This window comes from Lygodium microphyllum, chromosome 25, assembly GCF_053477565.2.
Source record: "Lygodium microphyllum isolate KBCC chromosome 25, Lygodium_microphyllum_v1.1.10, whole genome shotgun sequence".
In the NCBI taxonomy this organism is placed as follows: Eukaryota; Viridiplantae; Streptophyta; class Polypodiopsida; order Schizaeales; family Lygodiaceae; genus Lygodium; species Lygodium microphyllum.
Genome location: NC_141159.1, coordinates 92123927 through 92136088, shown reverse-complemented (window position 1 = coordinate 92136088; position 12162 = coordinate 92123927). Strand labels below are relative to the sequence as shown.

Genomic DNA, 12162 nt, shown 5'->3' with positions numbered 1-12162 from the left:
TCTTCTCTCGCCATTGATCCCCCCTACCCTCCAGTTGCTCCCTCTATCTGCAGCAACTCCCTCCCTCAGGTAGCACCGCAACGTGATTGGTAGTTCTCTCAGAAGGGACGCGCAATGGAAACCTCTAGTCAGACACCGGCACACTTTGCGAGTGCCCCCCAATCAAACACCTTGCATGTAGTCCTCTCTGAGGAGCAACTCTTAGCCATCCGAGCTAAGGAGTTGGAGCTAATGGAAACAACGATTTGTGGTCAAGTAGTAGGACATTCCCTAGCTAGGGCCCAGCTTCAAGACTGGCTTTACTCCATGTTGTGCATCGGCACAGTGTAGATCATAGAGGTGGTCCTATTGGGCCAAGGGATCTTCATGGTCTGGCTCAGCTTGGCAGACGCAGCTCGCGAGTTACTCGCCAGTGCACCATATGAGTTGGAGCTAATGGAAACAACGATTTATGGTCAGGTAGTAGGACATTCCCTAGCTAGGGCCCAGCTTCAAGACTGGCTTTACTCCATGTTGTGCATCGGCACAGTGTAGATCATAGAGGTGGTCCTATTGGGCCAAGGGATCTTCATGGTTTGGCTCAGCTTGGCAAACGCAGCTCGCGAGTTACTCGCCAGTGCACCATATGCGTCCACAAAAGGGGTCATATACATGGTCCCTTGGTATAGTGACTTTATTGTGGAGGCATTTGCACTCCACAATAGGTTTCTTCGGCACCCGGTTACCCTTCTTTTCTCTGGCCTGACAATTGAGTATCACCAGTTGGTGGAAGGTTTTGGACGGCGCTTTGGCACTGTCCTTCCCGTGTCTTTCACGGATGTAGTGACAGCAGCAGGAGTCCCAAAGGTATGGGTGGCAGTGAAAGAGGTCAAGAATATCCCACAGTTCCTAGAGATTGAGGCAGGCGGGCATTCCTTTAGGCAGCAGGTCATTGTGATTAGGCAACCAAGGCAGTGTCTGCACTGCTACGATTTTGGGCATCAGGTAGCAGTTTGTACGCGTTTCAGTGCCAAGGCGGCTCCCTTGACAGGCCCATAGGTGGACGCCGATCGCTTTGCTCAGGTCTAGAGATGACAGAGAGGGAGACGGCAGGGGGGCACAGCTAGCTCATTAGACCCAGCCTCGTCAGCAGGGTGCAGGTTGGTGAGTGACGCCCCCTCGATAGAGCACTCAACAACCCCCCTTGTCCGTTCCACCCAGCAAGACCGTACACATCCTCCACTTGTGCCACAGACCACCCCACCTGAGTCCCCATAGTCCCCTCACCCATCCCTCCACACCCGCCATGCATCTCTGTCCATCCCACCATCCCTCCATCCTCTTTCCCCCTACCACCCCCCCTATCGAGCACCCCCCCTGATCCGCACCCGGTTCAGGTGACCCCTCCCAGACGCACCCCCATTTCTCCCATAGGAGGTGATGAGCCACACACACCTACCTCTTTCGAGCACCAGTAGTCTTTCACCTCCCGCACAGCCACCAGCTCATCCACCCCTGCTACTCACTATACCTTCCTGAGACATGCATAACTGTTGCCTTGAGAGTTTTTCCATAGTGGCCCATGTTCCTACTTGAGAGTTGCAGAGCGCAGAGAGTTTCCACTACCTCTAGAGGTGGGGATCTTCATGGTTCGTAAGTCAAGGAGGGGCAAGGTCCATCTACTAGCACCACTGGATGGACCAAACTACGCATTTTTTCTTTAGGCCTCTCACTCAGGGGAATGGATGACCACACAGATTGAGGAGTAGTAGAAGAGTCAGGTGGCGGATCACATCTCCCAGTGGATGGGAGATGAAGGATTAGCACTATTAGCACAACAATTGTCACAAGGGTGTGAAAATTTGATGCTTTCCTTATGTTTAATTGACATTTGATTAAAGGATTAATCAAATGTGCAATTAAAAGATGCACACGTGTTGCACATGTGAGGTGCAAGCTACTTTTTCACAGTTGAAGGCCGAAGGACCATGTGAAAAAGATGGGTGTCAAAGGCAAAAGTTGTAACAAGTTACACTTGTTAGATTCTAGGTGAATTTTGGTGTCCGTTTGCCCCTAGGACCATTACTTAGCCATTAAGTGTCAGTGTTAACACCAGGGACTAGGCATTAATTAATGGATTAATGCTCGTCCAAGGGTCAATTAATGCATGGGACCACTTTGGGTTGCAAATGGCCTAGCCAATTAATTTTTGGATGGGCAAGGTCAATTTTCTGGGCATGGATTAAGGGCTGAATTAATTTTTAGAATTAATTAATTCTGAAAATTAACTAAATGGCTGGAAATTGCTGAAAATGGATTAAGAAAGCTGCCACTTGGCAAAACTTTCCCATGCAAGTGGGGGAAATGTTAAATAGGGCTGAGGGGAGAGGGAAATCTCGTTTTTCCATTTTGGAGCTGTTGGAAAGAGGTGTTGGACTGTTGCTGCCAGCTTTTGGGGCCACTTCCCAGCCATTGGAGACCATTTTGGTGATGGAGATTGCATATTCTTGACCTTGGGAAGCTGGCAATGCTGTTGATGCACTTTCTCCTGAAAATCATAGTCTCTGATGCTCCTCTTGTTGTTGGTGCATCCGTTTGGGGCTGGTACAGCAGGGCAGCTGCTGATTTTCATCAGTTCTTCGTGACAAATCTCAGAATTTTCTCTCTCTACAGCATTTCTTCATCTCCTTCAGCCTATGTTCAGCCATTCGGAGGAGATCTCAGCTATTTTTGGTGGGCTGATCTGTAATTTCTGCAGTAAACCCTAATTTATAGTAGAAATTAGGGTTTAGCAGTCGCCTTGGGATCCGTGCCAGAGATTGAAGGCACAGGGGACTGAAATCAGTAGTTGATAATTGAAGATTATCGAGGGATTTTAGGAGCCAGCCCATCCTGAATTAATTTGGGGCAGCATTTGGCCAGCCAAGGGTCAAATTGGAGAAGAAGTCATGGGTGAATCAAGGGGCAAATGACCCAAAAGGCTTGCTGGTCATTTATGACAGCAACAGCAATTGGTTAGCAGGAGGAGATTGAAGAATCTCGAGTTGTACTCCTTCCAATTGAATGAAAGCTGAAGAAATACCGCAAGGGGCGTCAATTTTGGGGCAATAGGGTATCTACTGTCCAAGAATGTTATGGTAACGTGTATATTTCATGTTATGTGCATTTATTTATTGCTGTAATTAACTCTTAAATTAGGTTATCACCACCCATTCCAAGAAGGAAGGTTGGTTTTAACAATGGCCTGGTTACATGATGGACATTAATTGGTGGGTTGGTGCCGAGGTCCCACACTTGAGCATTATCTTTAGAGCCTCCCCCACAGTGGAGAGCTTCGAGAGACGTGATCGAGTGGTCCCTAGCACAAGCGGCCCGTATCTACCAGTGTACAGAGTCGCGATTCTCAACATGGCTGATAGTAGCACTTGGAGCATCTACTACCTCTATGGTCGGCCGAGGGCCACCATGGAGAATTGAAGTTCACTGTCTAGACCAGCGGCAAAGCGCACCTGCATGCCTCACAGTCTCTCCTCCACATCAGTAGCATCCACACCGAACAGATGCTTGTTCGGTTAGTCACAGGTTTCCCCATGAGCTACACATTGCATCTTGGAATGTGAATAGTCTCCACTACAGTGAGACACGTGGTTCCAAGAAGTTGATTGTTTAGCAGGAGCTGCAACTTGCTCTTGCTGGACGGATCGACATCTTGCTTCTGCAGGAGCACAAGCTCACCTCCACCCAAGCCCAGCGGGTTGGGAAGGTACTTCCGGGCAGCTCGCACACTTACTCAGAGCACGCCATAGGTACCCATGGCAGGAGTGGAGGGGCTTGCATCTCTATTGGCCCGAGTCTCACCGCCTATGTACGAGATCTCGAGACGGTAGTGGTAGGAAGGGTTCTATGGATCAGACTAGATATTGGGGACTCTTGCATTGGAGTCCTCAATGTCTATGCCCCTACGGAGGTTAAGGCACGCAGTAGGTTTTGGGTGGAGATCATAGATGGACTCTCAAAGGTGTGGACTCCTGGATCATTGGAGGAGATTTCAACAACCTTGAGGCTTTGGAGGACCAGCAGGGTAGAGGCAGAAACTACGAAGGCTTGGCTGGGGAAGAGTAGGAGGCATGTCAAGTCTTTTTTCTTGCAGTCGGAGTACGCGATGCTTGGAGAGACCCTGCCTTCCACAAGAGGGAGAGGTCGTTGGATTTCTCTTGGGGATACAGACGGCTAGGTGGAGTCCTGCTGGAGTGGCTGGATAGGTTTTATGTGGGAGAGTGGGGAGGCTCTCGTGGTGGCCAGATTCAGCAGCTCGCAGGCACCACATTGTTTGATCATTGTCCGGTTTTCTTGACGCTTGACCCCCTAGCATCCGCCCTAGACACACTATCCTCTTGGATCGCGGACTCTATCTATAGCATAGTACGGGGAAGTTTCGGAAACGGGGGAAACAGAAACGCGAAAAACCAGAGTTTGGGCCAAATTTTGGAAATGGGGAAGCGACATTTCGGATTGTACACTAAAATAAATACAATATTATGTGGGTATGTCCATATATCAATGCCTACAATAACATGTACCCAAATTTCATTACACATGTCACGACTCACGAGTGAAGATTGAAGAGTTAAGACTCAATGTTTGAAACTTAAGATATCTTAACATAATTAAGACTCAAATTTCAAAACTGAAGGCAACAAATGAATTATAATTTATGACTCCTAAATCATCTATGATCTAAAGAGAATGGAAGACTGACATTAAGAACAGTGGAGACTGACATAAAAAATAATGAAACAAGAATCAAGATGCATAATAAGTGAAATCAAGATATAATGATACATGTAACTATGTCATGTGAATAATCAATTAAAACCCCAAAGTCCAGTGAGCCTGAGCACTGTGTACTAGTCTCTAGACTCTAGTAACTATTGAGTAATAAGTATCAACATCAATGAATGACTGGCAACTGTAGTCTGGACAACAAGGCCTGATGTCTTTGTTGGAAACGCATGCCAAGTGGTCTTTCACGCGTGTTACGCTTCTTGAATTCTCCAATCCACAATAGTTCCACTGCCACTTCTTAGATCCGCCGGAGCCCTCGTATCCCTTGATTGGAGTGATGTGTCTCCAATATGGATTCAACGCCATGATTAGCCTTTAGGTAATGGGGGAAATAAGAAAAAGAAGAAGAGGAAGAGGAGGAAAAGGAAGAAGAAGAGGAGGAGGAGGAGAGAGAGGAAGAGGAAGAAGAAGAGAAAGAGAAAGAGAAAGAAGAGGAAGAAGTAAAGGCCAATGGGGAGAAGAAGAGGAAGAGCAAGAGGAAGAGGAAGAAAAAGAAGAGGAGAATGAGGAAGAGAAAGAGGAAGAAAAAGAGGAGGACGAAGATGAAGAAGAGGAGGAAGAGGAAGAAGAGTAAGAAGTAAAGGTAAATGGGGGGAAGAAGAAGAAGAAGAGGAGGAGGAGGAGGCGGCGGCGACAGCTGGAGTGCCCCAAATTGGACCAGAGGATGCCAAAACGTCAGTCTGCCGTTTCCGTTTCGGCCCGAAACGGCCAGTCCGTTTCGGCAGCCCGAAATGCCGTTTCGGGATGCTAATATCTATAGGAGGAAGGAGGTGACTAGACAGATAGAGCAAATTTGGACCAAAGAGTGGGATAGGAGGATCGGATAGTAGAGGAGGTTGCAGAGGTCCTAGCCGAGTCGAGCAAAATCTGCCAAGAGGAAGCCATACAGACTAGGCAGCAGTGCTGAGAGAAGGAGAGAGCACACTTGCAAGACCTTGCAGCCACGCAGAGATTATTGCAAGAGGCACCAGGGGATCCCACCCTCCACGCGCAAGAGGTACGCGTGTGAGCAACCATTATTGGCATGGAAGACAGGCGCTCGGAGTTCTCATTGTGAACCTCAGCAGCCGTCTGGGCGCGGAAGGGGGACACGATATGCAGGGAGTTCTTCCAAGCGCACCAGCCTCGCACCGCAGGAGAGCAGATATGCAGCCTTCAGGATCAGTATGGGAGGACCCGTTCTAGTCCAGATGAGGTGACAGAGATTGCCATCAACTACTACACGCGCCTTTTCAGCAGGAGACAGCTTCAGCCAGAGAACAGAGATGTAGACAACAGGTATGGGATCACATCCCGTCCCTCATCACAGAGATGGGACGCTCCCTTCTAGCCCCCTTCATAGAGAAGGACTAGAGGAGGCTTTCCATACACAGGATGGGAAAAAATGCCCGGGGGAGGATGGCCTCTCTAAGGCCTTTTTCACTACCTACTGGGAAGTGGTGAAGGACCCCCTACTGCGGGCCTTCCAGGAGATTTTCACTTCAGGGCAGATACCAGGGAGTCTCGGAAAGCCTCGTCAGTCTTCTCCCCAAAGTGGGAGACCGGTTGGAGCTCTCCCAGTGGAGACCGATCACCTTATTGCGAGTGGCCTACAAGGCACTGGCAAAGATGATTGGTAGGCGACTATGCCCCATGCTTTAAGATATTATCCATGACACACAGACAGGCTTTATCCAGGATAGGAGCATCCTTGACAATGTATTTACCTTCTTTGAGGCGAGAAAGTGGGCTTAGCACAGTGGGCAGAGACTGGTCGTACTACTCTTGGATTTCGAGAAAGCTTATGACAGGGTGGACTGGGATTTCCTAGAGGGCACCATGGTGAGGTTGGGATTCCCCCGGGCTTGGATTTGTGGGGTCTCTGCCTTGTACAGATTGGCCACCAGCAGGGGTCTCATAGGCGGAAGACGAGGAGAGAAGTTTTGGCTAGAGATATCGGTTCGAGAGGGTTGCCCCCTGGCCCTATACTTGTTTCTACTATTTGCAAAGGCGATGTCTCACCTTCTCAGGTCACGTGTGAGGATTACGCGACCTTCGATTTCTAGTGAGAGAGGAGATTGAGTTGCTAGACTCAGAGTACACATATGATAGAACCCTCTACATAGAGGACGATGAATTGATGTTGGAGAGAGTGAGGCTGGCTCTTAACGTGTTTTGCTCTACAGCGGGAGCAAAAATCAACTGGCGAAAGTCAGTTGGCTTCCTCACAGACCCGGAATCTAGCACGGAGTGGGGCATCCACCTGGGATTTAGATGGGTGAGCAGAGCACAAACCGTCCGGTACCTAGGGTTCTAGACGGGACTCGACATTACTCCTGCCAAGCAGTTTCTTCCTGTCCTGGATTCTATTCAGAGGAAACTGACCTACTGGAGCACGGTTCGCCTCTCACCAGCCGAATGAGCCATGGTGGTTAACCAAGTCCTCCTAGCGACGGCCTAGTATATCGCCTCGTGTTGGTGCCTTTCCTCATCGTGCGTAGTGCAGCTTCGCCGCCTTAAGCGGAATTTCCTTTGGTCAGGTTTTGATGGTTCCAGGGATTCTAGGGCCAAGGTGGCGTGGGCGACCATCATACGACATAGGTCAGAGGGAGGGCTTGGGATCATCGACCCTAAGTATCAGAGTTTGGCCCTCTTGGGCAAGCTAGTTGTTCGTGGTCTCACACCAGGCGAGCAGACCTGGAAGGTCCTATTGCAAGAGGGCCTCAGGATTGTAGACCGAGGCTTGGCGGGGAGTGAAGGCCGTCCCTAAGATGGATCTTCACGTTTGCCCAGATCACCTTTCCTTCGCTGCTTACTCCGCGTGTGGCAGGGCCTCTGAAAGGCCCTAATCTAGAGGTCCCTAGGCTGCCAGGAGGAAATAGACCGTCAGCCGATGATCTGAAACCCCCATGTCAAAGATCGGAAAGGAGCACAAATAGGTGAATGCCCCCACATCCAGTGGGTTGGGTGGGAGGCCGGCCCAGCTCATACCATCAGGACATGGCGGGAGGTATACAAGATGGCAGACGAGGAGGTGTTGCAGCAAGTATCAGGCTGCCAGAGAGGAGTAGAGTTTAGGAGAAGGAAGATAGATACTACAATACCTCCGGAGTGGCTTCCTCCCCCGATACATGAGCCGATAGAGCCCGGGGAGGTATGGGCAGCTAGGTTTTCACCAACTGGCATCCCCCTTTAGGTGGCAGGTAGAGTGGGTGGCGTCTCATAGAAGACTTTCTTCATCGTTCAGGAGGGAGGACGTCTGGCCCTTGATAGAGGGCAGTAGGATGAGGGGATTGCCGCCCTTTCATGGAGGAGGATTCAGGTGGTGGGCCTTTAGGGGAAGACATGGCGACTGGACCCCTATGTTTTTTGGAAGGAACTTAGGGAGTGGCGCCTTTGGATCTGGGAGGGTAGACCACTTGATGAGCTGGAGTGGGATCCATGAGAGTGGCTATGGCCGGCCTCTACGGTCGCCAAGAAGCCACTAGGTTCCTAGAGTACACTTCTAGGATAGGCAGACATGTACTGACGTAGGAGGATATGGATTGGGCGTCGTCACGTAGTTGACACTGGGCAGAGCACAACATCACGAAGCCCTTTCGACAGACCTTCTAGCACCGCCTATGGGATAGTTGGAGGCCGAGGAGGGTGTCGTACTTCTTATGGTTGGTGGCACATGGAGGCTTGGCGGTGGGAAGTTGGCTTGCCCAAATGCAGGAGGGAGATTGTAAGCGCTGCACACAGCAGCCTTTGGAAACCTCAAAGCACTGCCTTTGGTCATGTGAGGAGGCGCAGCTCATGTGGAGAGGAGCATGCCGCATCCTTCGCCGTATGGCACCCAGCCTTGGATATATCTCATGGGGAGCTTTTTGTTGGCAGGCGGTTAGCCAGGGCCGTTACCTTTTGTATGAGGCCGGGATGCAGGACACAATATTCATTATCGAGGCAGGGTTGTGTGCAATGGTCAGTTTGGAGACTCTACCCATCCACCAGTACTGGAGCCCATAGCAGACCGCTCGAAGGTATGGGAGATCATAGGAAGTCTTACTGGATGACATATCTGGAAGGCGCAGTGTCAGGGGGCCTTCGGCGGAGAGAAACTTTCAGCACATGTGACATTAGCAGAGCTCTGGACCTCCATCATCCACTCCCCCCGTGGCCAATGGGACCAGGTGCAGGGCGAGTCCAGGACTCGTCAAGAGCTCTAAGGTCACTTCATGCGCACTTGGGGCAGCTAGGGTCTATTCTTCATGATGCAGGCAAGCAGCCCCAGTTGGCGATATATACCCTACCCTACCCCCCCCCCCCCCCCCCCCCCCCAACCACCACAATGGATTCTTGCCCCCATCTCCCCCAGACCGCCTTGAGAGGCTTGTATACATGATGTATTAGTGACTTTGCATCAGCTCCAGCTAGTCTGTTGAGCATGAGCACTCTGTTGTAATCAGTATTTTGAGTAATATAATCAGCCACATTTTACTTGCCAAAAAAAAAAGACCCTGTCATGGTTGCCTATAGCCCAGTGAAAATGTCACACTTGTCATCATGCACAAAACTCCATTTTCTCTGAGTTCTGTTCTTTTAGTTAAGAAGCAGGCTTGCTGAGGTTCATGTAGAGTTGAAGGTATTTAATAGCTCAGCTCTAATGTATAATTTCTTGTCTCAGTTGTCTGTTTCTGGGGGTCTACCAGACCATTTAAGATGTTGAAGGACGTCTTTCCAACATCTTTGAACATAGTAGTGTCAGGAAAACTAGGAGCTTTACTGTTCATATGTCCAGACAAAATGTTGTTCGTTGTGAAATGAATATCAAGGGAAATCACTGCTCTAGTCAATCAAACATAATTTTATGAGTGGTGGGACCTCAAGTAAGGTGATTCAAAGAGGTTTAGTTATAATAGAATGGATAATAGTGCTTGGATGTGCAGCTTAGTTCATAGAGCATTGGGCTTTTAACCTTGGGCCTGGTACTTTCTTAAAGAATTTGATATGTGATTGAACAGAGTGACCGTAGTCAATGCCTTTCCAGTACAATCAGCTCTGTGCTGTCTGTTTGAGTAACCGCCACTTTCCAGCACAATCAGCTCTGTGCTGTCTGTTTGAGTAACCACCACTTTCCAGCACAATCAGCTCTGTGCTGTCTGTATCAGCATTTGTTTTTGCCTTTCAGGGCATAATGAATTGTGAATCTTGTTTTTTTATGTAAAGTGCATTCAGCTCATATTATGTTTGTGCAGCTTGAGTACATCAGACAACCTTCTTTTAACAATTCAGGAAAAGATAAAATGGGCTGACAGCATGAATGAGATTCATGTTAAACATAAGAAGGAAACTGAAGACAAGGCTGAAGAGATGCGGAAAACAATAAAGGCAAGTATTAACTATGGCTAGCTAGGTAAATGAAAATGCCCTGTGCCAGGTGTCTTCAATCAGAAGACACCTAAGCAATAGTACTACAGTCCTATGTAGACGCAGGTCTTTAGTTTCTTGTACATGTTGGCAGAAGCCTTTACACACCAACCTGTAAGCAGGCAGAGATGGAGTTGCGAGGGCAACAAGAAGTGGGTTATGTGGAAGAAGGAGCATTGGTCATGGACTACGAAGAAGATAGGGGCCGCCCAAAGAGGTGCTTTCCTTTTTTTCTTTTTTTCTTTTTTTCTTTCAAATAAAAGTTTGTGGGGGTTTTGTTGTGTGTGGGAAAAGGGGAGCTATGGCATGCACAATCAGAAATCTTTTCTTTGTGGCATTTTAACACTTTGAACTGATCTGCTGGCAGAAGGCGTTGATGCTACTGCCCACACATGAAAGATGTTTCTACTTATATCAATTTCACATGGCCAGAGTCGCACCCCCAACTCAGATGCACCTACAAGGAGGTGAAGGGACTGCCCTTAGATGTTGGGGTCTCTGAGATTTTTGAATCATTGAACCATCAAGTGCATCTCTCAGATGCAGCATCTCAATTTTGATAATGCACTAAATGTGCATGCTAATAATGACAACAATGATTTGTTAGTTTTGGTTTTGCCCCATGTTAGGGCTGTTGAGAATGTTGCAGCTGTGATGTAGTTATCCAGAGTTTGAATATCAACCATGTCATGTGCCAGTGCTGCACATGATATACTTTGTATATTAGAGGATCTTCTTGGGTTAAGATGGGCATACCAAAGCATTTTTGAAGCCAGCAAGATGGTTTTCCAGCTTATGATTCAGCTATGCTAAAAGGAAAATAACAATTGAAAAGCTTGTTGGTTGAGTAAGGGCGCATTCCTATGCTGAAAACTAAGTAGCTGCATGTTTGTCTTCCTAGTGAAGTGCTACCCTCTCTGAATTTTTTTGCGGTCTGCAATAATATGCTATTTACATGTGAACCATATTTACACCTCTAGAAGTGATGCGGAATTCTCTTTGCATGTCATTATCCTTTTCAGGCTGGTTTGGTTCACAACAGGTCAAAGTTGATTGCTAAAAATGGAAACTGTTTTGAGAATCTGCAAAGGGTGGTACTAAATGTCTGGGGGTCTACCGACTTTGGAGTGTTCTAATTTCTAACTAGGGCATCTGAGTCTCTACTCAATATGTTGTTGATTTTGCAAGACATACCCTAACAATGCTGGTAGAATGATCGGAGCAAAGTGCTTCCTGGAAATAAAATGCAAGTATGTTGGGGACTACTCTCTCTGAATTTTTATGCGGTCTGAATATGCTGAACCATCTTTACACCTAGAAGTGATGTGGAATTATCTTTGCATGTCATTATCCTTTTCAGGCTGGTTTGGTTCACAACAGGTCAAAGTTGATTGCTAAAAATGGAAACTGTTTTGAGAATCTGCAAAGGGTGGTACTAAATGTCTGGGGGTCTACCGGCTTTGGAGTGTTGTAATTTCTAACTAGGGCATCTGAGTCTCTACTCAATATGTTGTTGATTTTGCAAGACATACCCTAACAATGCTGGTAGAATGATCGGAGCAAAGTGCTTCCTGGAAATAAAATGCAAGTATGTTGGGGACTACTCTCTCTGAATTTTTATGCGGTCTGAATATGCTGAACCATCTTTACACCTAGAAGTGATGTGGAATTATCTTTGCATGTCATTATCCTTTTCGGGCTGGTTTGGTTCACAACAGGTCAAAGTTGATTGCTAAAAATGGAAACTGTTTTGAGAATCTGCAAAGGGTGGTACTTAAATGTTTTGGGGTCTACCGACTTTGGAGTGTTCTAATTTCTAACTAGGGCATCTGAGTCTCTACTCAATATGTTGTTGGTTTTGCAAGACATACCCTAACAATGCTGGTAGAATGATCGGAGCAAAGTGCTTCCTGGAAATAAAATGCAAGTATGTTGGGGACCATGTTTTCT

General features: G+C 47.8%; 1 protein-coding gene across 3 annotated transcripts in view; it reads left to right on the top strand.

Annotated features, from left to right (window-relative positions):
* Positions 1 to 11172, top strand: part of FUS5 (Proteasome component (PCI) domain protein) — a 133169-nt gene extending 121997 nt beyond the window's left edge. Inside the window, exons 7-9 of one of the 3 annotated variants that reach the window (XM_087666402.1) lie at positions 10041 to 10177; positions 10339 to 10429; positions 10583 to 11172. In XM_087666402.1, coding sequence (XP_087522528.1) covers positions 10041 to 10177; positions 10339 to 10429; positions 10583 to 10589 — 235 coding nt within the window. In that variant the 3' untranslated portion in view covers positions 10590 to 11172. Of the gene's footprint in view, positions 1 to 10040; positions 10178 to 10306; positions 10430 to 10579 lie in introns of those variants that run through there. The other 2 variants (XM_087666401.1, XM_087666403.1) reach the window with 2 other exon arrangements.
* Positions 11173 to 12162: the final 990 nt, after the last annotated feature.